The 27,637-nt window shown below is 43.2% G+C and overlaps 1 protein-coding gene across 12 annotated transcripts in view; it reads left to right on the plus strand.

The window, feature by feature from the left end:
* Positions 1 to 355: 355 nt before the first annotated feature.
* Positions 356 to 27,637, plus strand: part of PRPF40B (pre-mRNA processing factor 40 homolog B) — a 99,948-nt gene continuing 72,666 nt past the window's right edge. For 6 of the 12 annotated variants that reach the window (XM_040425477.1, XM_040425478.1, XM_040425485.1 and 3 more), the window contains exons 1-8: positions 356 to 426; positions 6,797 to 6,877; positions 12,398 to 12,541; positions 15,814 to 15,882; positions 16,670 to 16,703; positions 16,923 to 16,948; positions 18,482 to 18,532; positions 20,553 to 20,663. In XM_040425477.1, coding sequence (XP_040281411.1) covers positions 424 to 426; positions 6,797 to 6,877; positions 12,398 to 12,541; positions 15,814 to 15,882; positions 16,670 to 16,703; positions 16,923 to 16,948; positions 18,482 to 18,532; positions 20,553 to 20,663 — 519 coding nt within the window. In that variant the 5' untranslated portion in view covers positions 356 to 423. Of the gene's footprint in view, positions 427 to 6,796; positions 6,878 to 12,397; positions 12,542 to 15,811; positions 15,883 to 16,669; positions 16,704 to 16,922; positions 16,949 to 18,481; positions 18,533 to 18,578; positions 18,700 to 20,552; positions 20,664 to 27,637 lie in introns of those variants that run through there. The other 6 variants (XM_040425480.1, XM_040425482.1, XM_040425483.1 and 3 more) reach the window with 6 other exon arrangements.

Raw genomic sequence — 27,637 nt, forward strand, 5'->3', positions numbered from 1 at the left:
TGCCAACAGCACAAAATACATCCCCAAAAACTTCCATTTGCCGTCCATGAGGAGGGCTCAGGCGGCCCTACTGTACATTTCCCTGTAGTGTCTATAGCAGTGCCCCTGGTAGCACTGACATGACAGCACAGAGACTGGCACTGTTATGGGGGAACTCTGCGTATATCCCTTCCACCTTCCGTATTTGAGAGGCTGAGCTCAGCACCAGGATGCTCCATGACTTCAGGCCACTTCACTATACATGGGTATTACATGATATGACAGAACTAGTGCGCGCACATGCGGCATGAGAAGACCGCTGACAGACCGCAGCGGTACAGCACTGGTTACACTGCAGGACACGCCCTCCGTGACAGCCTTTGCCAATGGGTGTGCAGCTTGTTGAGGGGGCGGAGCCTGCGGCAGCTCACGGCTGGAGCAGGGATGGTAAGGTAGCTTTGTTTTTCTGGGTCCCTGCTTGGAGGGGGGGGCTGACGTGAGCGTTTGACGGTGGGGGCAGCGCCCGGTATGGGGGGCAGGGGTGCTGGGGAGCAGGCTATTGAGTGCTGGTGCAGGGGGTGTATCCTTCCAGACCCGTATATACATGGGCTCTGTAGGCATACAGCGCAATGTGAGCCTGGGCTGGCACATGAACAACTGTGAAGTGTCACCAGAGGAATGCCACTTGGCACCTGGGCTGCATTACAAGGGCATGACGGGCATCATGTATTAATAGATGGAGTGGACCTTCTGTTATAGAGCCACAGATATGGAATACATGTCACCTCAACATGTCTGTTTTAGTAACTACTTGCATCTATCCATATGAAGCTATGTAGTCCCATTCCTCTATTATTCCTGCTAGTATGACACTGGCAGCACTGTTTGGATAGTGTCACACTGTGCAGAAATATACCCCCCCCCCCCCAACTGGTAACACCCATCTGAACCTTCGTTGCAAACTACTAGAATTTCATTCATAACTTCTAGTAGGAATGATAGAGGAGTGGCAGAACATAGAGTTATATGAAAAGATGCTGTGATTGGCTGCTGCGATGATGCTTATGACCACTGCAACCAAGAACAAGGCTGCAGTGGTGGAGTGGATCAGAGAAAAACAGTGTCTTGAAAACAGTGAATATAACTTTTTTTTTTATTGTTTTAACGCCTTCCCTGCCTTTTACCTACTTTTTTTTTTGTACTCGGACAACCCCTTTAAGTTCTAGAGGCAAGTAACTGATCCATTTGGTAAAGGGTCCATTCACACATCCGCAAAACACAGACACCGGCCATGTGCGTTCTGCATTTTGCAGACCGCACATGGTCGGCACTATGATAGAAGTGTTTATTCTTGTCCGTGGCTGCGGACAAGAATAGGACATGCTCTTTTATTTTTTGCGGGGCCGCGAAACGGAAATGCGGATGCATTGAAATAAATAGGTCCGCACCCGTTTGGCAAAACTGCAGAACTGATGCGGACCCATTATGCGGACGTGTGAATAGACCCTTATACTGTACACAGCCCCTCGACTTAGACCGACTTTCCTACACTACCTGAACTATATATATCAGAGGACAGTATATGACGGTGTATGAAGTGATATGTGCAGAATTGTCCTTCATACACAAAGTCCTGCATTCTTAGGGCCCACGAACGTAAGGGCTCCGTGCTCGTGCTGCGGACCACAAATTGCGGTCCGCAATGCACGGGCACCCACTTAAATGGGGTCCGCGATCCGCATCCGAGAGTCCGCACTACTTTTTTGCGGTGCGGAGGCAGGGCCAGAAACACCACGGAAGCACGCAGTAGTGTTTTCGTGGGGTTCCGATCCGTGGTTCCTTTCTGCATCTCCATGATTGCTGACCCATTCAAGTGAATGGGTCCGTGATGCGGAATGCACATGGCCAGTGCCCGTGTATTGCGGACTCGCCGTATGCGGGCCTCAATACGGCCATGGGGGGGGCACACGGTCGTTCTACAGAGTCTTTGTCTGTGGGTTCTGAGAAGTGAGGGAAGATGTGGTACATAGGCGAACTATTATGCTTCGGCACCTTGCTTTTGATGCCTTTTTTTGTGCCATTTTCGGTGGTGCACAGATACATGTATTTACTTTCTTCATGGTTCATGGCCGTACCTGATATACAGTGGGCTGCAAAAGTTTGGGCGCCCCTGGTCAAAACTGTTACTGTGAACGGTTAAGCAAGTTGAAGATGAAATGATCTCCAAAAGGCATAACGTTAAAGATGACACATTCCCTTTGTATTTTAAGCAAAACCTTTTTTCTTTTCATCTTTTACATTTTCAAAATAACAAAAAAGGAAAAGGGCCCAAAGCAAAACTTTGGGCACCCTGCCTGGTTAGTACCACCTAGTAGCACCCCCTTTGGCACGTATCACAGCTTTTTGTAGCCAGCCAAGAGTCTTCAAGTCTCGTTTGAAGGATTTTCATCCATTCTTCTTTGTAAAAGTCTTCCAGTTCTGTGAGATTCCAGGGCCGTCTTGCATGCAGTGTTCTTTTGAGGTTTATCCACAGATTTATAATGATGTTCAGATCAGGGGACTATGAAGGCCATAGTAAGACCTTCAGCTTGCGCCTTTTAACCCTTATAATACCGGAGGTTTTTAATTTTAGCGTTTTCATTTTTCTTCTCTATCTTCCTTGAGCCATAACTTTTTTTTTCCGTTCACATAGCTGTATGAGGGCTAATTTTTTGTGGGATAAGTTGTACTTTCTAATGCCACCACTTAAAGGGGTTGTCCGGGTTCAGAGCTGAACCCGGACATACCCTTATTTTCACCCAGACAGCCCCCATGAGGCTCCGATGCGCTCCCTTGCCCTGCGCTAAATCGCGCAGGGCACGGGCTCTTTTGTTTTTAATAACACACTGCCGGGCGGTAACTTATACCCGGCAGTGTGTTCGGTGATGTCACCGACTCTGAGGGGCGGGCTTTAGCTCTGCCCTAGCCGTTTTACTGGCTAGGGCAGAGCTAAATTCCGCCCATCAGTGCCGGTGACGTCACCGGGGTTCCTGGCAGCCCCACGGAAACCCCTGTTACATCAACGGATCTCCAAAAAATGCCTTTGCCCTGCGCAATTTAGCGCAGGGCAAAGGAGAGCATCGGAGCATAAACTGCTCCGATGCTCATGTCAGGGGGGCTGCCGGGGTGAAAATGGAGGGATGTCCGGGTTCAGCTCTGAACCCGGACAACCCCTTGAATAGGGTATACAATGTAGTGGGAAGCGGTAAAAAAATTGGGGTGGAATTGGAAAAAAAAAAAAGTAACTCCACCACCGGTTTACGATTTTTGTACCCTTTGCAGCAAAACTGACCTGTGCCCTTCATTCTCTGGGTCAGTACAATTATAACGATACCACATATGTATAGGTTTTTTATGTCTAAATAGTTTAAAAATAAATGTAAATTATTATTTTTTTACATCACCATATTCTGACCCCCATAACTTTTTTATAGTTACGGTATATCTACTGAGCTGTGTGGGGGCTTATTTTTTTGCGGGACAATCTGTCGTTTTTATTGACACCATTTTAGAGTATGTGTGACTTTTTCATCACATTTGATTAAATTTTTTTGGGTAAGAGAAGCGATGAAAAAATGGCAAATTGGGCATTTTGATCCTTTATTCCGTTACGCCATTCACCGTATTGGAAAAATATTTTTATATTTTGATTGTACGGGCATTTTCCGACACAGTGATGCCCATGATGTTTATATTTTTTGTTATTTATTTTTTTATTCTGCGGAAAGGGGGGTGATTAAAATTGTAATATTTTTTTATATTTTATAAACTTTTTAACAGTTTTTTTTTACTTTTTTGAGCCGATAAAACCAATTTTTTTTTTTATGCTAAACCCTCAAGACCCATGATTTGTACAGAATTGCTAATTTCTTATGTTGGCCTGCCACCTGCTGGCCAAAATAAGAATTGCAGCTTCAGTACCCTGGGTCTCTTCAGAGAGATCCAGCGCATTGAAATCAATTACCGGCATCCTCATTGGCCGCAGAGGATGCCTGTAAGAAGCCCGGAAGTACGAGCTTCTGGGTTTTTCACCCTTTAAATGCCCTGATCTCACTTGATCACGGCATCTAAAGGCTTTACTGTAATGACTGCGATCGCCATTATTGCCGTTCATGGTCTTTAGCCGCAGGCATCTGCTGTTTGAAACAGTAGAGACCCGCCGGCCATGATGCTCGCTGTGCGTGCAAGCGGGCGCCGTGTTTGCACTGGTAGCGAACGGGTTAAGGTAGTCTATTGTGGATTTTGAGGTGTGTTTAGGATCATTATCCATTTTTAGAAGTCATCCTGTTTTCAACTTCAGCTTTTTTTACAGTTGGTGTTATGTTTGTTTCCAGAATTTGCGGGAATTTCATTCAATCTATTCTTCCCTCTACCTGTGAAATTTTACCCGTACCATTGGCTGCAAAACAACCCAAGGCATGATTGATCCACCCCCATGCTTAATCTTTGGAGAGCTGTTTTTTTCATGAAATTCTGTGCCCGTTTTTTTTCAAACATACCTTTGCTCATTGTGGCCAAAGAGTTCTATTTTAACCTCATTGGTCCACAGGACTTGTTTCCAAAATGCATCAGGCTTATTTAGATATTCTTTTGCAAACTTCTGATGCAGAATTTTGTGGTGAGGACGCAGGAGAGGTTTTCATCTGATGACTCTTCCATGAAGGCCATATTTGTGCAGGTGTTGCTGAACAGTAGAACAATGTACCACAACTCCAGAGTATGCTAAATCTTCCTGAAGGTCTTTTGCAGTCAAGCTGGGGTTCTGATTTGCCTTTCTAGCATTCTACGAGAAGCTGTCTGTGAAATTTTTCTTGGTCTTTCAGACCTTCTCTTGACCTCCACTGTTCCTGTTAACTGCCATTTTTTAATTACATTTTGAACTGAAGAAATGGCAACCTGAAAACACTTTGCTGTCTTCTTATAGACTTCTCCTGCTTTGTGGGCCTCAGCCATTTCAGAATGTTAGGCAGCTGCTTAGAAGAACCCATGGCTGCTGTTTTTTGGGACAAGGTTAGAGGAGTCTGGGTATTTATAAAGCTTTGAAATTTGCATCACCTGGCCTTTCCTAACGATGACTGTGAAAAAGCCTTAAAGGGACACTGACAGGCCGTTAGAGCATATAAAGTGACATATATTCTTCTATTGGTCTTAATATGATAAATTAAACTATACCATTATCACCCCTCACTGCCTTTCCGTTACTTTTTTTTATAAGTAACGGAAAGGCACTGAGGGGTGATAATGGTATAGTTTAATTTATCATATTAAGACCAATAGAAGAATATATGTCACTTTATATGCTCTAACGGCCTGTCAGTGTCCCTTTAACCCTAACAGGCTATTTAAAGCTGTCTGAGTGCTCGAATCTCCTCGGGTTCTCATAATTTTGCAAGGTACTTATTTTCTTTTTCCACTCTAAGGCTACATTTACACGACCGTATGAATGAGTCCACATACATTCCGCTATTTTAGGTGCGGGCCCATTCATTTCCATAGTTCCGTTCCGCGGCCCCGCAAAAAGAATAGAGCATGTCCTATTCTTGTCCAAAACTGCGGACAAGAATAGGCATTTTCCATGATAGCATTCCGTTCTGTTCATTTACGTTTTGTCCCTATTGACAATGAATGGTGACAAAACGGAAGCCTTTTTTCCTGGTATTGAGACCCTATGGTTACTCTCAATACCGGAAAATAGAAGCGCTAGTGTGAAGGTAGCCTTAACTGTTCACAGTAACAGTAATTTTAACTGAGGGTGCCCAAACTTTTGCATGCCACTGTAAATGTATGCTATTTTCTTATTTGTACTGTTCTTTCACATTGAGATGGAGAGACAAGCCAGACTGTAAATATATTAGGGATCTGACATTACATTTATTATATCTTATAATAAATAGAACTTAAGGGGAATGTTTTATCAGTAAATGACCTATTGTTTAAATCATACTTTTATGTTAAACACATTTGTAAAGAATTGGTAATTTTATTAATTCTTCATGTCATTATGACATGCACGTTTCTCACAGGGACTCAAAGCTCAGGGATAGTTGTGTGTCTGGGACGACTCCCTGGGAAGTCAGAGGCTGCTGTATAGGCGTTTGACTCGAACACATAAAGCACACTAGGGTCAGTTTTGAAGGAAGCCAATTTACCTATTTGTATATCTTTGGAGTGTGAGAGCAAACCAGAGTAACTGGAGGAATCCCATGCAAACAATCAGACCCATGCAATTCTGATCAGATTCCAACTCAGGACCCCAAGGCTGCAGTGCACCAGTGCCACCATGCTAATAATCAGCACCACTTGGTCTGAACAGATCACTTTCAGCAGTCATTATCATCACAGGGAGGATTACAATGACAGATATCACCTATATATAGATAACACAGCATCCACCATTCACAATAGGGGATATCACAGTTTATCTACCCCCTCTGCACCGGTCTCAGAGCATGCCCACAAAACTTTCCCATAGAAGTGAATGAGGTCCACTCCTGTCCATTGTGTCTATGGTACATGTGGCTGCTGTAAAGCATATCTGTAAATGCTGTTAACAAGCTCAGAACCACCATAATCATGTTCAGGAAATACAATTAAAAAAAATCTTCAAATTAGAAAATTAAAAACAGATTAGAAAAGGATATGTATAGCTATCTGGTTTTAACTGGCAAGAAAAAAATAAATAAATTCAGGGACACAGTCCCTTTAACAAAATGTAAGATAGAATAAACTGTAGTCCTCGCACCCGTCTGAGCATCTCTATTGTCCTCTCATTTTGCAGTCAGCACCAGACTCTGGAACAGCTCCACCTGGTCAGACAGCCCCTTTCCCCAATGCTCCTCCTCTGATGCCTCCACCTTTTGTAAGTGACCTTGTGTATGTGTAGTACTGTGCTGTTACTTCATGTATGGTATAGCTGTATGCTGGGATGACTGGGGGTTGATTTCTTAGTGTAGGCTTGCTTTGCATGGAAACCGTATGTATGAAACATGAATTTAAAAGGGGTTGTGTCATCTCAGCCTTTGATGGGATATCACTTGGATTAGCCATCAGAGGCAGATAGTACGAGGGGATGCTGAGAAGTTCCTGGCTTTGCCCCCTTCCAGTTGGAATTGAAAAATTAATTTGATACCATATGAAAGCTTGATATCTTGTTATGTAACTGTGCAAATCTCAGATGTTTTTATGATTGTTATAACTATTTTTAATTTCAGGTAGAACCTGAGATGGCAGAGGCACAAGGAAATTTCATGTCTGGAGTTACGGGCCGTCATAAAGGTTTTGTTTCTCCAGGGAAAGGACGATCACACTTCTCCCCTAGTGTTTGTGACATCTGTAAGGGATCGCTCTTTCACGGGGGGTCAGCAGTGACAGACTTCTCATCAAACAAGGGGTTTCCAAGCCCAAACAGTGCTTTATTGTGTCACTTTAAGCAGTACAGATGATCTTTCCAGTTATGTCACTGGGTGAGGTTCCAGCACCAGAAAGCATAAATACAAAATAAACACTTGCCCGTCTGGGCTCTAACTAACACATAGGTTTCTATCTCACCTCTAAGGGTCCATTCACAGGTCCCCAACTTAGGTCCGGATCCATTCCGCAACTTTGCGGAACGAGTGCAGACCCATTTATTTTCAATGGGGCCGGAACGGATGCGGACAGCACACTATGTGCTGTCCGCATCCACATTTCCGGATCCGCAATTCCTTTTCTGAAAAAAATAGAACATGTTCTATTCTTGTCCGCAACTGCGGACAAGAAAAGGCATTTTCTATTATAGTGCCAGCGATGTGCGGTCCGTGAAATGAGGAACGCACATTGCCGGTATCCGTGTTTTGCAGATCCGCGTGTTGGTCCTGGCTGTGACACGCAACCTTGTGGGGATCGCGGTCCAACAGCCCTCCTAGCTGTGACTATCTGGGGATTGCTTTATCCCCAAGTGATTATCGCACCTGGCCTCACCTCAGGCCAGGTGAACATCTGTAGTGGACTAGGGGTGTGGACTGAGATATACACCCCCACCACACCTCTACCATGCACTTCACCATATATCCCTTCTAATAGGTTTCCTGCACCACTCTAGGAGACACATATCTTCCCTCATGTATGAGGCCTGTCACTACCTCGCACATCTCAGTGGGAATGTCCTTTGCAGACTTTCTGGAGAAACAAAAACTTAATGACGGCCCGTAACTCCACACACGTGACACTTCCTCTGCCATCTCAGATTCTACCTGAAATTAAAAATAGTTCTAACAATCGTAAACATCTGAGATTTGCACAGTTACATAACAAGATATCAAGCTTTTATATGGGACCAAATTCATTTTTCAATTCCAACCGGAAGGGGGCAAAGCCAGCACCTTCTCAGCATCCCCTCGTATATAAAGAATAAAGCTGACACTCCCACTATTATTCTTTATATACTCAGTTATTGCGCAGTATTTGGCTATTCGGACAGCCAATAAGCTAGAGCACCCACGTTCTCCATATTGCAGTATCAGTGAGCCGCTATCTAGTGTAAGTTACTTGCAAAGGCAGATAGTGCTGGTCCCACCTCTAAGACCCTTACCTGTCTCCAGAACGGGCCCCTGAAAGTGACGGAGAGTGCGGAGTGCTCTCCACTCATTTTTATAGGAGTTCCGAAAAAAGCCGAGCGAGTGTGCCACCGCTCCATGCGCTTCTATGGTACTTCTGTAGATAACCGAGCCAGCGCTTGGCTATTTTCGTTGGTCCCACACAAATGAATAGAGGGCAGCCGTGCACGCACAGCTGCTCTTTGCCTACTTCTGGGGTCCCTTTCTGGAGATCCTAATGATATGCCACCAGTGTCTCAGATGAGACAACCCCTTTAATGTCACCTTCCATTTCAAGAAAAAAGATTGACAGTCAATTTGTTTTTAATAGCGGAGAAATCACGTTATAAGGAGTATGGTAAACAGGAAAAATGCTGTGTATTATGGGCTAAGTGGATGGAAAATCATCCTTGAAGTAACTCAAGGGGGACCTCCGAGTGTCCATGGGTGGGCGGGTAGGATTGTTTGAATTCATGCTCTTTTATAAGTTATTTTTCTTTTGATTCTAATAAAAGATAAAAGAAAAAATATTCACTAGAAAATTAGGGAAGGAACAGAACACATATCTTTTCACCTGCAGATCCACTTATTCCTGGGCTCCTCTTCTGTCATCCAAGATGGCTGCACCACTTCTTAGACTACCTGTGGCATACTGTGCAGTTGGTAGCCCAAGGCACTTCCTGCTGCCCCCAGATTGGTCAGCATTGCTCACATGAACAGTGCTGGCCAATCCCAGAGCAGGATTGGACGAATAGGAAGTGACTTGGACTAACAAATCCACAGTGTATATGAGGTAGTCTGAGAAGCGGTGCTGCCATCTTGGATGGCAGAAGATGAGCTCTAGAATTAGCTGATCTGCAATTAAAAAGATGAAAAGGAGGTCACCATGCAAGTGTTCTGTCCCTTCCCGAGTTACTTAGATTTTTTTCCTCTTGAACTGGAGGGTCGCTTTAAAAAAAGAGTTAGGGCAAATGGCTGCCTATATCTACTAATTGGATGCGGGGAAAGAACAGAGGTACTAGGCAAATTTGCTGTTGATTTGGAACAGCCGATTTCTGCTCCGGATCAGTGTGCCGATCCACATGCGGATTGTCTCAATGGTTTTATAGCGCTAGGTACACATCAATAATACCAGGGCTTTTCAAGAATGTAGCACATTCATTATTCCACATTAATTTTCTTGGAACATAAAAATGGCGCATAAAATACCCCATTCACATGTATCGCTGGGGCAATGCTAGCAGATTCTGTCACTATATGGGTTTGGAATCAAGGCCCAAATGCTGAAAAAATCCGCAATGTGTGAACCTGGACTTAGAATAAGCTATAGATTCTCCGGTAAAATTTTTACTTATTAATGGAGCCTTACTCCAGGTTTGAGTCCGCTAATCTACCAGGATGCCCCTATGCAGCTGGGGTTTAGGGTCCTGGGACCTGCCCGTAGCAAACCCATCCTCCCCTGCGAAGCATGTCTTCTCCAGTGGCATTGGCGTCATGCGCTGATGAACTGGGGGACACTGCATTTCAGGCACATGCGCAGTGAAGCGAGGTGTGCTGTCCTCGGCTTCAGCAATGCAGTGCTCGTGTGCCCCGTGCCTCGCCTCTTCTGGTAACATTGATTTTCATTTACTGTTTTTTGCAGGGACGGATTGTTTTGCTATGGCAGGTTTAGGATCCTGAACCCAGCACTATGACGGCATGCTGGAGGTTTAGTCGCCCCAAACCAGGTGAAAACAGTTGTTGTATCTGTTCCAACTGGATGTGCAGGAATGAGTTTGCCCCTAGTGCAGTTGGTGTGGGTGCAGCTCATGCACCATTTATCTGATATCAGTAAGAGTAGTCGTCGCATGAACCAGTTACTTACCAGTTACTTACTGTGTCAGCCACTTACTGAATGCAGCTCAGGAGAAGGTTATGCTCCGTGACAGTGGAAAGTGTAGACTAGGCCTCTCTACTTCCCTGACTCAGTGGGAGAGATTTATCAAGATTGGCGCTTTCTGCATATATTTGTTTTCATATGCCAACATTCCCCTTAAAGGGGTTCTCCAGGAATAACTGTTTATCTAATACCCGCAGCCTGCCTATGTAAAGGGAATATTCTTACTTATCTGCTCCCCACCACTCTGGTCCTCCATGCTGCCTCCGGTCCCCAAAGTATTGACATCTGGCACAGCATGGGCATGGTCACATGCTCCACTGCAGCCAATAACTAGCATGAGTGGCAATGTGCTGCTTCTGGCCATGTCACTGCTGAAGCCAGTTCTTTGCTGGAGCAGAGCAAGTGAGTGTGTGGGTATATATATATATATATATATATATATATATATATACACACACACACACACATACATACACACACACACACACACACACACACACACACATACACACAGTACAGACCAAAAGTTTGGACACACCTTCTCATTCAAAGAGTTTATTTTCATGACTATGAAGGCATCAAAACTATGAATTAACACATGTGGAATTATATACATAGCAAACAAGTGTGAAACAACTGAAAATATGTCATATTCTAGGTTCTTCAAAGTAGCCACCTTTTGCTTTGATTACTGCTTTGCACACTCTTGGCATTCTCTTGATGAGCTTCAAGAGGTAGTCCCCTGAAATGGTCTTCCAACAGTCTTGAAGGAGTTCCCAGAGATGCTTAGCACTTGTTGGCCCTTTTGCCTTCACTCTGCGGTCCAGCTCACCCCAAACCATCTCGATTGGGTTCAGGTCCGGTGACTGTGGAGGCCAGGTCATCTGGCGCAGCACCCCATCACTCGCCTTCATGGTCAAATAGCCCTTACTTTCAAAGTTTTGCCAATTTTTTGGCTGACTGACCTTCATTTCTTAAAGTAATGATGGCCACTCGTTTTTCTTTACTTAGCTGCTTTTTTTCTTGCCATAATACAAATTCTAACAATCTATTCAGTAGGACTATCAGCTGTGTATCCACCTGACTTCTCCTCAACGCAACTGATGGTCCCAACCCCATTTATAAGGCAAGAAATCCCACTTATTAAACCTGACAGGGCACACCTGTGAAGTGAAAACCATTTCAGGGGACTACCTCTTGAAGCTCATCAAGAGAATGCCAAGAGTGTGCAAAGCAGTAATCAAAGCAAAAGGTAGCTACTTTGAAGAACCTAGAATAGGACATATTTTCAGTTGTTTCACACTTGTTTGTTATGTATATAATTCCACATGTGTTAATTCATAGTTTTGATGCCTTCAGTGTGAATCTACAATTTTCATAGTCATGAAAATAAAGAAAACTCTTTGAATGAGAAGGTGTGTCCAAACTTTTGGTCTGTACTGTATATATAAATAATATCTCTTGTGTAATGTAGTAAAGCAAATTAAATAGAACCTAATGGCGGGTTTCTTTTAATACACAGGGCAGTTTTTAAACTCAGAGTTTACTTCTTAGATGTTAAAACAGTCATTCAGATTTTGGCTAGGTTCACATCTGCGGCTGGAGCCCCTGCAAATTCCCCAAAAAAAAAAAGACAAAATACCACTGCATGCAATGGTCTTTTGTTCGGTAGAATTACGGAAACCATAATGGACACTTGACAGATTCATTACAACAGGCACTGTTGGTGTTCGGCAAATGCCCGATCCAGCACTTCAAATTTATTTTTTGTTTTTGCTTCTCTCTCTCAGAGAACCAACAGTGATATGAACATAGTCTTTCCGTTTCTGCTGTCAGTGCTTGACTATTGTCTTCTGACCTTTTGCTCATGTTTTACAGAGTATGTTTTTTGTATTTTAATGAGTCACATTATTGTTTTGACTTCTAGATGCCACCCCCTGGCCTTCCACCTCCATTTCCACCAATTGGACTTCCACCAATAGGACAGAGACCACCAGCAATGCCCCCAATTCCACATGCAATGTTGCCACCTATGATCCCACCCATGGCAGGACCACCTCTCCTCTCTCAGGTACAGGTTTCAGACATGGCTGCTGATGGGTCACAAACCTATAATTCATATAACTTTTTAGCATGCCTTTAAAAGTTTTATTTCTAAAAATTATGCCTTTTAATTCTTATGTTATATTCAGACTAGAGATGTCATATGCACTTGTCATATTAAATACAAATTTTTGTAGACAAAAACTATGATAGAAGGATAACATGTTAAAAGATACCTTCTAATGTGGTTAATTATTAGACTGATGTAGCACAATATTGTGCTATTGCCAAATACGAACCCAATTTTTTTGTGATTAATTTCAGGCGAATTGGAGGGAGAGGTTGCAAGCTGTTCTCCTTTCCAAACGGAAAGGAAAACTGTCTCATACCAGGAATTCAGCTCTTTAACTAACTTTGATTGGCTGCCTGAGAGGCCTTAGTTAGGGTACTATTTCTTGTTATGGAGGGCACTGAGTATGCGTTAGGAGTATCGTAAGCCAGTCAACATTCCTCTGGGTTTCTGGGAAAAACATAAAAATTAGCTTGTCTTACATCTGTTGGCATCAGATAGGCTTAGGAAAGCTAGCTTTCCCAGAAATCCAAAGGGGCAATGCCCAGCCTATAATACTCATATGCACACATACTACGCATACTAGGCACCCTCTATAATGAGAGTCTCTCTCAAACAAACCGAATCTCAAAAGGTTCACTTATCTCTAGTCCTGTTATCCTCAGCAGAGATGAAGTACCCCTCTCAAGAGTTATCAAGTCTCCCTTCATAAATTCAGCATTATTTCTTAAAGTGTGATATATCACGTGTACATAATCAGGTGTTATCCCAATAACCATGGGTAAAGCATAATGTAGACCAAGCTTCTGCCCAGGGGGTGCATTCGGCCCACAAGATCTTTCTGTGGGTTCTTCAGCTGTCAGGACACAGATGTTGGTCTGTCCCCGTGGTGGAAAAAGATATGGATGTCGAGCATGGAGCCCAACATTTGGTTGCCACTGTTATGGAGGGACTTTGGCTAGAACTAATAGAAGGGTCAGTGTCAATATACTGTCACTATACCTTGTCTCATTGTCACGGCCTATGTTATTTTGACCGTGACACGGTTGCTGGTGGCAACGTGTAGTTTTCGGTTTGCATGTGCACTTCCCCTTTAAGGCGAGTCTTCCTGCTGTTTGGTGAGCGTGGGGTTTATTTCCTGACTAGGTGTGGATTAGGGTGTGGTCTCTTAGAGCTATTTAGCCTAGGCTTGTAGCATGGAGGTTAGTTGTGCTCTAGCCTTGCTGTGGGCTGGAAGCTATGCTCCATTCTTGGGCAATTCCATCTGCCCAGTCATTGAGGGCCACCTTGTTGGACATACTGTCACAGTGGGGAGTGGGGGAAACCCCCCACTGTACAATGTCGTCTGGGGAAGAAAGCAACTAGGCCTGAAATCAGGGATATGGGAGCAGGGCACCTCCTAATGCTTTCCTAAATCCTATAGTTGACCTCCTGACTGTATGAGCCGCCCTTGATGGTAGGGAGGCTCATACTCACGAACCTAGGCCCTACTGACCCTATCGATCCCTGCATAATGGCATCAGGAGGCAGAGACAACCGATTCCTCCAACAAACAGAGGAACCGGAATCTTACACAGACCTAGCAACAAAGGGAATGATGGCAGTTAGCAACAGACGACACGACAGGTGAGTGTCCAGAAGCAGCAAACACAACTGCCAACAGGACAAACATGGACACTTACCTGACGCAGCTACAACCAGAAACTAGAGCCGTCCACGCCACAACCACTGGATAAGTAATGCACCTAGGCCCAAACACACACCAGGAAGGACCCAGCACCAACACCCAAACACAGAATTCAGTAACCACTACCTGGACCACTATGAGAGATGATGCATGGCAGCCCCAGGCAGCGCTTCTAATAGTTCCCCCTCCGGGGAACTTCCAGGGACCCCCTTTCAGAGGAGAAGACGAACAGGGGAAATGTCTAGCAGACATGCTGGACACAACATCAACAGACCAGACATGTAACAACGCACTAGACATAACAACCAAACCCCAAATGAAAACAGACACATAAGGAAGGGTAGAGACATGGAGAAGACATAGGGATGACATTGCTAAAAGACCTTGATGTCCAACAAGGTGGCCCTCAATGACTGGGCAAATGGAATTTCCCAAGCATGGAGCATAGCTTCCAGCCCACAGCCAGGCTAGAGCACAACTAACCTCCATGCTACAAGCCTAGGCTAAATAGCTCCAAGAGACCACACCCTGATCCACACCTAGTCAGGAAATTAACCCCACGCTCACCAAACAGCAGGAAGACTCACCTTAAAGGGGAAGTGCAAACCGAAAACTACACGTTGCCATCGGCAACAAGTCTGCACGGCAACCGTGTCACGGTCAAAATAACATAGGCCGTGACACTCATATAGGAATACCCCTTTACATTTACTGCGGTCCTTAGGAATAGTACAATATGACAGTTAAGCTCTCAGGCTGGAAAACGTTCTGCGCCCCTGATGTTGGCTATATACAATACAGGGTGACATTTTTTCATTATGTGTTATAGAAAGCTACTATATGTTCGAATGACAGGATCCTTGGTTTGATAGCAACTTATTCTCCAAATATGAGTTGTATGCCACCTACTCTATAAAAGGGATTTTCTAACACCTAATGCTGACAGGCTCCCAATATTAACAAATAAGTTGTAGATCACGAGAACCAGAAAATATTTGTACAGACAATAACAAGTTACTTAGGCATTGGGCCACATTTGTAGCTACACAATGCCCGCAGTTCACTTTATGTTTTTAAAGAAAATCGGTCACCCTGATTTTGGACTATTATCTACAGTAATACATTTGGAATACTGCAGATATGGAGTCCAGATTTATATTTTTTTTATTTTCCCACTGCCCCCCTATTTCTCCACTGTCAGCACTCAAAGCTGCACTGAAATACACAGTCCGGACTGCTGTGCTATTCCAACATAGTGGATAGGACTCGTGTGCATGCACAGCAGTCCTGACAATGTATTTCAGTGCAGCTTTGAGCGCTGACAGCAAGGGAATGGCGGGTAGTAGGAAAATAAAAAATAATGATGTGGACTTCTTATCTGCAGTATTACTCATGTAATACTGTACATAATGGTCCAAAATCAGGGTGACCGATTCCTGTTGATGTTCACATGTCACATTTTATTATACTGATATCATACAATATCCTGATGTCTTCTCCTAAGAATTAACATTGGCTTACTTAATTTTGTCTTTAACCAAAGCTCCCAAGTCTTGTGCCACCAATGATGCCGACTTTGATGCTGCCAGCCATAACGACCAGCACTACTACAGTCAGTATTCTGAGATACAAAATGTGAAATGAAAAATAATTTGCTCAAAGTGTCATTCACAATAAGGGAATATTCACATGTGCTGCAGAGGAAATACCTGACTGGCCATGGATTCCTCGGCAAAATTAGGCTGGGTTCACACGAGCGGATGCCGTGCGTGACATCCGCTCCGTGAATGACAGCCAAGACCCGATGCAGACTGCAGAGGCACGGAGCATTAACATGACTGATAATGCTCCGTGCCTCTCTGTGATCTCTTTACTACGAAATCACAGTGACAACTTTATCTCACTGTGATTTCGTAGTAAAGAGGTCACAGAGAGGCACAGAGCATTATCAGTCATGTTAATGCTCCGTGCTTCTGCAGTCTGCATCGGGTCTTGGCACTCTTTAACGGAGCGGATGCCACGCACGGCATCCGCTCGTGTGAACCCAGCCTTAGCTGTTTGCTATAGGTGCCAGAAGCAAGATTTTGTAAGGAGCTATCTCTGAATAGACAGCCCCTTTTAAAGGAGTAGTCTATGCAAGACATTCCCTGTCCGTATGGTCTGTTAGGGCCTATGGATGTTTAAGAAGAGGCTCCCCTGCTCAAACAACCTTCTATCACCAAGAACCGGGAGCCATTAGAAAGAGCATTTAGATGAAGGTTACAGGCCAGAGATGAACTTTGCCCTAAGTGCCCTATTCTGACTTACAGTTTTGCAGTAATCTATTCATCTGTAAAGCAGGTTTTAAGTTTTTTTAATTAGCAATTTTCCGATATACAGAAATAATACTTCTTTCTTAGCAGGCGACTGCTCCTGGAACAGAAGCTGTGAGCTGTGAGTACTTTTGTGGACTAAGGGGGAAGCAGAGTTACAAGCAGCTTAGATCACATGAATATTTAAATATTTCATTTTCCTTTTGCATTCCTTTTCAATTTATATCATAGACTAATTGGAAGAGCTTTGTTGTCCCTTTGCCTAAATGACATCCTTGGCAGATCTCCAATGCTTATTTTCTTTCTTTTTCCCCCTTTCGTATCTTGGTTGTATTTTCAGCACCTGTGACTCAACCAGCTCCGACCGTGAGTAGCCAAGAAGCTCCGAAATTCCCCATCTTTATTTTGTGGAAAACTCTTTAGTACTTATGTGCATACTGTGCATTTATGACTATTGATAAGAAGCTGTGCAGGGAGTAGTATTATTTTCAGAAATCTCATCCACATGCTGCATACACAGCAGATGTGAAATCTGTAGCATGTTAATTTATGCTGCAGATCTCCTCTGCGGATTTCACCCTTTGCAATGGAGAGGGTAAAATTCACTGCTATTTCTGTGGTGGGGGAAAAAAACATGTAATACATTCAGTTCAAAAGCCGCAGCAGACTTTTCTGCTAAATTTCCAGGTACATGTGGACCAGCCTTAAAGGGGTTGTCTCATTTCAGAAAATGTAATCATGTAGACAAAGTTAATACAAGGCACTTACTAAGATTTTGTTCTTATCCATATTACCTCCTTTGCTGGCTGGATTTGTTTTTCCATCACATTATACACGGCTCATTTCCATGGTTATGACCACCCTGTAATCCAGCAGCAGTGGCTGTGTCTGCAAACTACAGGAAAAATGCCTGCCTCTCTGGTGGCCGGGACCATGGGAGCTCCCATCTCCTGGAAACCCCTGGAAACGAGCAGTGTATAATGTGATGGCAATATGGACAATCACAATACATTAGTAAGTGCCTTTTGTTAACTTTCTCTACATGATAAATGCCATTTGCTACCCCTTTAATGATCTTGAAGTTTATAAACCAATGATGGCAAACCTTTTACAGACCGAGTGCCCAAACTGCGACCAAAAGCCACTTATTTAACGCAAAGTGCCAACACGGCAATTTAACCTGAATACCACAGTCCAGTATATTATATCTTCCATGTACTTAATCACTCAGCTATAATAACCTGCCTACATTCAGTGCGCTGCCTGTGCCGTCCATAGTGCGCCCTGCGCTGATGAATGGCAGGAAAAGTCTAAGGCATATTGGTACACCAAAGACTTTTTCCATGGTGTGGGTGCCCACAGAGAGGGCTCTGAGTGCTGCCTCTGGCACCCGTGCCATAATGTTCGCCACCACTATCCTAAACCACATGTCAGTTTTATGTTTTAATCACTTGTAATGTATCTGCAGTTTTGTGTAACTAGACACATGGGGTACGGTATCAAAGTTGGCATTGAAAAAAAAGCCACAGACTCTTGCACAAGCCCATTTTTGCGCAAACATTTTCAACTTTTTGCTCTACTATGCCACGCTGACCACATTGCGGAAAAATTGCCATAGCATAGGCAGGGAACAGCAGGAGGGAGCATGATCTGGCAACTATAATTTAAGCCAGAAATTTGGATAAATTATAGCTGAAATATACGTCATCTCATAGGTGGCATAGATCTGAATTTCCAGCATCCGGACACCTTTTAGTAAATTAGGAACAGGTCACAGTTTTTATAAATTCCCCCCATGTAGGGCTCATGTTTCCCAGATATTCTTCAGACTATGACAGGAGGTGAGGGAAGTTGTGCTGTTTATAACATTGTTTTCTCTTTTGCACTATTCATTTACAGACACAGAAAGCTGCGGAAGACAGCTCATCCTCTCAAGACATTCCAGTAAAGGTTCTCTACCTCAATATTAAATCTTCTTTACATTTATCTTCCATAGATACTAAATAGAAATTCCCATGCTTGCAGCAGAGTCACATTTTGGTGGCGCAGCTCTACCCCTTCCTTCCAATCATTTTATAAGCTTTTATGGTACAAGACACTTTTTTTGTCATCACAAGGTATTTTATATTATTTGTTTTAAACTATTTTTAAAGGTTATATATTTTCATGATCAATAAGGCTTCATTTTCGTATTATATTAGAATGGCAGAGGGGGCACACTTGGCAGAATCTGTAAAGGAAAGATTACTTACCTGCTGCCTGGTGCTGGCATCCCGCTCCTTCTCCTCCTGGCCTGCGATACTCCGCTGGGTTCCCTTGCTGAAAACACCCGGTTTGACACGGCTGCAGTCAATCGCTGGTCGTGGCAGTGGCCAGATCCCCTTGCTTCATGTGCTCATTTGTCATGGCATAAGGGGAGTCGGTCAACGGCACAGCAAGTGATTAGCTGCATCCATCTCCGTGAGCACTTAGGCCTATTCCTAGACCAGTGACATCACATTGATCACATGGCCTAGGTGCAGCTCAATCCCATTCAAGTGAATGGGGCTGAGCTGCAATACCAAGAACAACCACTGTACAGTGTACGGTTCTGTGAAGAGACTGCACTGCTCACCATAGGTCTGGTGAGCTCAGCAGGCTTTTCAAACAGCTGATCGATAGTGGTGCCGGGTGTCGGACCCCCTCTGATCTGATATTGATGACCTATCATGAGAATAGATCATCAATATTCATCAAATTAATGGACAACCCCTTTAATCACTGTTTCATTACCTCATTATTTTCAAGATCCCTGCCTGCCCTTCTTTGGCCTAGTGACTGAAAAGCATAGATATAGCGATATGTTTCTCACAGCTGAGGGTTTGCTACAAATCTATCTAGTCCAGGTAGTTCTCTATTGTGCATCAGCGGCTTAGTTAGGACCCTCTTTGGCAGATTTTGTCATTTTCCAGCTTTCTCTGTTTCTCCTGTCAAAATGATTTACACCTGGACAGGAACCAACAGGCCGCATTATAAGTCGGTGGTGACTGTCAGGTACCACAAGGGTTTGTCATGCAGTGTATCCGGCTCTGTGCTAGCTGTGCTAGTTATTAGGTCTGTACAGATTTTCAGCTCCTGGGTGTAAATAATAAAATGTTCTTTCAATGACAAGAAGCAGAGACCTTAAAAAGGTAAGGAACTGAAACACTGTGAGGGAGATTTACCAGAAGTGGCTTTTCTACCCCAGTCTTGATATCGCCTGCGCCGCCAAAGGATGTGTTTAATTTCTGATGAGGTGCAGACCTCGCCCTAAATTAGACGCATCTTCTGGCAGTCCATGCACCTAGAATGAAGCTTATGCCAGTTCATAGCTGTCGTAGATTTCAGTCATTATTTATGCCAGAAAACTGGTGTAAATGATGATAGATCTGGCCCCGTCCACACCACTACCCCTGTTCAGAAACTGGCAATGGCGGCATAGAAATGGCACTTGGGCAACTGCCATTCAAAAGGTTGCAAACTCACATTTAGCTACTTTTTTACATCGGGTTTCTGGCATATGGGGATAATTCTCCTGCTAAGTATATTGCAAAATGACATAGCATATCATTATTCAGTTAGTAAGCTTTATTTCCTAGACTGGTCAGAAGGTGTAAGGATGTAGCTGTTCTGCTTTTACTCGGCTACATAACTGATGTGCAAACATTTGCATGGATTCCCATCTCACTATTGGACACTTTTTTAGCATATTAAACCACAATGGCAAAATGTCCCATTTTAGTGAATAGAAGAATAAAAATACTGCAGATGCAGTTATGTATATAGGGGGTTCTTATCTATACAACGCTTTCCCAAGCCTTGCCCAGCTATTGCCCACCTTCTCTGAATGGCATGTAGGGTTAAAGTCTAACATAATGTGAGACGTGCACAGGGCAGTGTATTTGTAGAATAATAGAAATGTTTTTTGCTTTTTTTTTTTTTTGTTCCACAGAAGTCTCTATGGACTGAGCACAAAGCTCCAGATGGGCGTACCTACTACTACAACACTGAAACCAAGCAGTCCTCCTGGGAGAAGCCAGATGATCTAAAATCCAAAACAGAGGTAAGACCTTAAGTTCATGGTAAATAGGTAATGGATGCAAAAGGCCTTGTAGGTACTTTATATGCGCCAAACGAGCAGGCAACTATTGGGAAGACGCCGATTCTGCCTACTCATCGTGAAGGTAAAGGCCTGAATTTACATACAGCAGTCACCTTCACTATATGGGGACAAGCGATGGATACTGCCATCGCTCTTCCTCAGAGTCCTTGTTTCTGGGCAGCTGAGCACTGTTCACACAGCATGGTCTGCTGCCCAGAAATGATGATTTAGGTGTCTGCATAAATGTTGCTTTCACCCGATGAGCAAGAGTTTTGATTTAGCTACTTTGTCTTTAGCTACCTGCAGGACGTTCATTAAAATGTTGTGGACATTGAAGGACATTTACTAAGGGCATTACGCCATTATTGTGGCGTTAAAAAAAAAAAAAAAGTCGCAAAATGATGGCGCACCATATGTGCACCTTTTAAAGCTTCTCTCCACTTTTCCAAAGTGTTGATAAATCGGGTGGAGCTTCCTGCAGCCCGCCGGATTTACTATAACTTCCATCACAAACTGCACAGACATGCACAATAGTTAAGACATCAGTAAATAAGGAAGAAAATATTCCAGGCTAACCTGAGCTGGTGGTCGAGGGTATTGGAGTAGTTGCAATCTCTCCTGACGTGTCTTTTTATTAACTACTTGTATTCCTTGTATCTGTTCTTATGACTCTATGTTCTGCCATTCATCTAATATTCTTACTGGAAGTTTATCAATAAAGCTCCATTGGTTTCTACCATTTGTAGGGGAGTCCCTGCACAGACTGACACTGGCAGTACTGATTTCATAATGCGCAGGAGCACACCCCCAACTGTAGCTTTATTACACATTCTGACAAACCCTTTAATGGGAATAATAGAGGAATGGCACAACTTTCTGACTGAAGATCAGTGCTGGAATAAAAGGTAGGAGTATTGATTCTTTTGTTATTTTACCACATTTAAAGGGAACCTGTAACCGGTATTTTGTGTATAGAGCTGAGGACATGAGTTGCTAGATGACCGCTAGCACATCCGCAATACCCAGTCCCCATAGCTCTGTGTGCTTTTATTGTGTAAAAAAACCAATTTGATACATATGCAAATTAACCTGTCCCTGACTCATCTCACGTACAGGACTCATCTCAGGTTAATTTGCATATGTATCAAATCGGTTTTTTTTACACAATAAAAGCACACAGAGCTATGGGGACTGAGTATTGCGGATGTGCTAGCGGCCATCTAGCAACCCATGTCCTCAGCTCTATACACAAAATCCCGGTGACAGGTTCCCTTTAATTATGTTTTTAACTTGGACAACCCTTTTAAAGGGAACCCGTCACATTGAATATGGTGTCTGAGCTGGAGGCAGCATGTTACAGATCCGGAGGAGCTTAGCAGATTGATATAAAGTTTTATGGGAAAAGATTCAGTATAACTTGTATTTCATTCAAACTCATTCTGGGCTTTGAAGTCAAGGAGTCGGTCCTATCAGTGACGGACAGCCTTCCCTCTATGACTGTGTATACACAGATAGCTGTCAATCACTGTCAATCATCCTCCTTGACCTCAAAACCCAGACTAAGCAGGGATTTTAATGAATAAATTACAAGATTTACCGAATCTTTTCCGACAAAACTATATCAATCTGCTCAGCCCCTCCTGCTCTACAAAATGCTGCCTGCAGATTGCGTAGCATTTTATGATGACAGGTTCCCCTTAAGTCTTAGTCGGACCATCACTCTGGCCGGGGAAAAAGGGGGGTGACTATCAATTTACGAGGTCTTATCATTATGTACAGTGCTTTCGGAAATTCTTCTGACATTTTTACTTTTTCACATTATGTTATGTTGCAGCCTTGTGTTAAAAGGAAGCTGTCACCTACAAAACGCATATTAAACCATCTGCGTTACTTTACAAAAGTCTTTAGCTTGATTCTAAAATTGGTTTAGCATTTGATTGATTGCCCTTGTATTCTTGTGATTGTTCTGGAGGCCTCCCATTTCTCTTGATCATCTTTGAGATGTTTCTACACCTGGATTGGAGTCCACCTTTGGTAAACTCAGTTGATTGGACATGATTTGGAAAGACACACCACATAAGGTCTCACAACTGACAATACATATCAGAGCAAAAACCAAGCCCCATGAGGAGGAAAGAACTGCCTCTAGAGCTCAGAGACAGGATTGTGAAATTCCCAAGAGCACAGTGACCTCCATAATTCTTAAATGGAAGAAGTTTGTAATAGGCATGACTTTTCCTACAGCTGACTGCCCCACCAAATTAAGTAATTGGGGGAGAAGGGACTTGGTACAAGAGTTGACCAAGAACCCAATAGTCACTCTAGCTGAGCTCCAAAGATCCTGCTTGCAGATTGGAGAAACTTCCAGAAGGTCAACCATCGCTGCAGCACTCCACCAATCTGGGCTGTATGGCAGAGTGGCCAGAAATAAGCCTCTCATCAGTAAAAGACACATGAAAGTTTGCAAAAAAAAGCACCTAAAGGACCCTCAGACTCTTTGGTCTGATGAAACCAAGATTAAACTTTTTGGCCTCAATTCCACGTGCAATGTATGGAGGAACCAGGCACTGCTTATCGCCTTCCGAGTACCATCCCTAGAGTCTAGCGTGGTGGTGGCAGCATCATGCTATGTTTTTTTTTTTTACATAATGAGGAGACTGGTCAGAATTGAGGAAAAACTGGGCCAAATGGGACAAAGTACAGAGATATTCTTAATTAAATCCTGATCCAGTGTGCTCTGGAGCTCAGACTGGGCTGAAGATTCACTTTTTAACAAGACAAATGTTCACCAGATGTTTAGTTGTTTAACTGCTGTTCAACCATCAACCAACTTCTGTCTAATGTGTATGGCCAGCTTTATTGTCAGCTCCCAAGTGGTGTTAATGACAGCGTCCCTGGTGGTCTGGATAATGGAACGGTCAACACCAGCTTCCCTGATAGTTAAATGGAAACTGAGTTTTAGAGCTTCTCACTAATGAACTTCTGCTTTTGCAGGGAACAGTGTGAGGACCAGTTTATGCTCACAGCAAACAGAAAGGGATGATCTAGGACTCAGAAGACACATTATCAGGACAGCACAGGGAGGGGAAAATTGCAGGTCACAAAGATAGTTTATGCTCCCAGCACACAGAGGGGAAAGATCCAGAACACAAGAGACTCTATTGATTACCGCACAGATGTGGCAGGGACTATGTAAACTGATGCAGAGTCAGTCCAGTGAGGGATGCACTTTGTAAATGTATTCTTTTATGACTGGAGTAAGAAATGCACTTACTATGTACTGGAGGGAAGATGTGACTGTCACACACAGAGAGCAGCAGTCTGAGATGCAGAGCATTATGCAGTGTCTAAGTGCTGAGCTTTGGGTGGGGGAGGGGCCTTTGCGATGAGCCAAGGAACCAGCCAGTGAAGAAAGAAACACCCCCTTCCTTCAGTCTGTCGTAGCTTGTTCTCTGCTTCTAAGAACGGGATTCACCTAGTAACAGTAAAGTGGAAGCCTATGAGACTACTACAAAATTGCTAGAAAGGAGACCACTAATGACCGAGGTTTCAAGTGTTAACCACCTCAGCCCCTATAGCTTAAACACCCTTAATGACCAGGCCACTTTTTACACTTCTGACCTACACTACTTTAACCGTTTATTGCTCGGTCATGCAACTTACCACCCAAATGAATTTTACCTCCTTTTCTTCTCACTAATAGAGCTTTCATTTGGTGGTATTTCATTGCTGCTGACATTTTTACTTTTTTTGTTATTAATCGAAATTTAACGATTTCTTTGCAAAAAAATGACATTTTTCACTTTCAGTTGTAAAATTTAGCAAAAAAAAATGACATCCATATATAAATTTTTCTCAAAATTTATCGTTCTACATGTCTTTGATAAAAAAAAATGTTTGGGTAAAAAAAAAATGGTTTAGGTAAAAGTTATAGCGTTTACAAACTATGGTACAAAAATGTGAATTTCCGCTTATTGAAGCAGCTCTGACTTTCTAAGCACCTGTCATGTTTCCTGAGGTTCTACAATGCCCAGACAGTACAAACACCCCACAAATGACCCCATTTTGGAAAGTAGACACCCTAAGGTATTCGCTGATGGGCATAGTGAGTTCATAGAACTTTTTATTTTTTGTCACAAGTTAGCGGAAAATGATGATTTTTATTTTTTTTCTTTTCTTACAAAGTCTCATATTCCACTAACTTGTGACAAAAAATAAAAAGTTCTATGAACTCACTATGCCCATCAGCGAATATCTTGGGGTGTCTTCTTTCCAAAATGGGGTCACTTGTGGGGTAGTTATACTGCCCTGGCATTCTAGGGGCCCAAATGTGTGGTAAGGAGTTTGAAATCAAAATCTGTAAAAAATGGCCGGTGAAATCCAAAAGGTGCTCTTTGGAATGTGGGCCCCTTTGCCCACCTAGGCTACAAAAAAGTGTCACACATGTGGTATCTCCGTACTCAGGAGAAGTTGGGCAATGTGTTTTGGGGTGTCATTTTACATATACCCATGCTGGGTGAGAGAAAAATCTTGGTCAAATGCCAACTTTGTATAAAAAAATGGGAAAAGTTGTCTTTTGCCAAGATATTTCTCTCACCCAGCATGGGTATATGTAAAATGACACCCCAAAACACATTGCCCAACTTCTCCTGAGTACAGAGATACCACATGTGTGACACTTTTTTGCAGCCTAGGTGGGCAAAGGGGCCCACATTCCAAAGAGCATCTTTCGGATTTCACCGGCCATTTTTTACAGATTTTGATTTCAAACTCCTTACCACACATTTGGGCCCCTAGAATGCCAGGGCAGTATAACTACCCCACAAATGACCCCATTTTGGAAAGAAGACACCCCAAGGTATTCCGTGAGGGGCATGGCGAGTTCCTAGAATTTACTATTTTTTGTCACAAGTTAGCGGAAAATTATGATTATTTTTTTTTTTTCTTACAAAGTCTCATATTCCACTAACTTGTGACAAAAAATAAAAACTTCCATGAACTCACTATGCCCATCAGCGAATACCTTGGGGTGTCTTCTTTCCAAAATGGGGTCACTTGTGGGGTAGTTATACTGCCCTGGCATTCTAGGGGCCCAAATGTGTGGTAAGGAGTTTGAAATCAAAATCTGTAAAAAATGGCCGGTGAAATCCGAAAGGTGCTCTTTGGAATGTGGGCTCCTTTGCCCACCTAGGCTGCAAAAAAGTGTCACACATGTGGTATCTCCGTACTCAGGAGAAGTTGGGCAATGTGTTTTGGGGTGTCATTTTACATATACCCATGCTGGGTGAGAGAAAAATCTTGGTCAAATGCCAACTTTGTATAAAAAAATGGGAAAAGTTGTCTTTTGCCAAGATATTTCTCTCACCCAGCATGGGTATATGTAAAATGACACCCCAAAACACATTACCCAACTTCTCCTGAGTACGGCGATACCACATGTGTGACACTTTTTTGCAGCCTAGGTGGGCAAAGGGGCCCACATTCCAAAGAGCACCTTTCGGATTTCACCGGCCATTTTTTACAGATTTTGATTTCAAACTCCTTACCACACATTTGGGCCCCTAGAATGCCAGGGCAGTATAACTACCCCACAAGTAACCCCATTTTGGAAAGAAGACACCCCAAGGTATTCGCTGATGGGCATAGTGAGTTCATGGAAGTTTTTATTTTTTGTCACAAGTTAGTGGAATATGAGACTTTGTAAGAAAAAAAAAATCATCATTTTCCGCTAACTTGTGACAAAAAATAATAAATTCTAGGAACTCGCCATGCCCCTCACGGAATACCTTGGGGTGTCTTCTTTCCAAAATGGGGTCACTTGTGGGGTAGTTATACTGCCCTGGCATTCTAGGGGCCCAAATGTGTGGTAAGGAGTTTGAAATCAAAATCTGTAAAAAATGGCCGGTGAAATCCGAAAGGTGCTCTTTGGAATGTGGGCCCCTTTGCCCACCTAGGCTGCAAAAAAGTGTCACACATGTGGTATCGCCGTACTCAGGAGAAGTTGGGCAATGTGTTTTGGGGTGTCATTTTACATATACCCATGCTTGGTGAGAGAAATATCTTGGCAAAAGACAACTTTTCCCATTTTTTTATACAAAGTTGGCATTTGACCAAGATATTTCTCTCACCCAGCATGGGTATATGTAAAATGACACCCCAAAACACATTCCCCAACTTCTCCTGAGTACGGCGATACCACATGTGTGACACTTTTTTGCAGCCTAGATGCGCAAAGGGGCCCATATTCCTCTTAGGAGGGCATTTTTAGACATTTGGATACCAGACTTCTTCTCACGCTTTGGGGCCCCTAAAATGCCAGGGCAGTATAAATACCCCACATGTGACCCCATTTTGGAAAGAAGACACCCCAAGGTATTCAATGAGGGGCATGGCGAGTTCCTAGAATTTTTTTTTTTTTGGCACAAGTTAGCGGAAATTGATATTTTTTTTTTTTTCGCACAAAGTCTCCCTTTTTGCTAACTTGGGACAAAAATTTCAATCTTTCATGGACTCAATATGCCCCTCAGCGAATACCTTGGGGTGTCTTCTTTCTAAAATGGGGTCATTTGTGGGGTGTTTGTACTGCCCTGGCATTTGAGGGTCTCCGCAATCATTACATGTATGGCCAGCATTAGGAGTTTCTGCTATTCTCCTTATATTGAGCATATGAGATTTTTTTTTTCCGTTTAGCCTCTGGGCTGAAAGAAAAAATGAACGCCACAGATTTCTTCATTCGCATCGATCAATGTGGATGAATAAATCATTGCCGGGATTTTTATTTATTTTTTTATATACAAAGTGTTTGCCAAAGTATATGAACACCGCCACCTCCTCAGCTCATATGCCTCGGCAAACGTATCTTTTACTGCAGAGGAGAAATCTCGTCTTGCAGCGCCGCATACACCGACTTGTGTGTAATCTGACAGCAGCGCAAT

Source organism: Bufo bufo, chromosome 3 (assembly GCF_905171765.1).
Source record: "Bufo bufo chromosome 3, aBufBuf1.1, whole genome shotgun sequence".
NCBI lineage: Eukaryota > Metazoa > Chordata > Amphibia > Anura > Bufonidae > Bufo > Bufo bufo.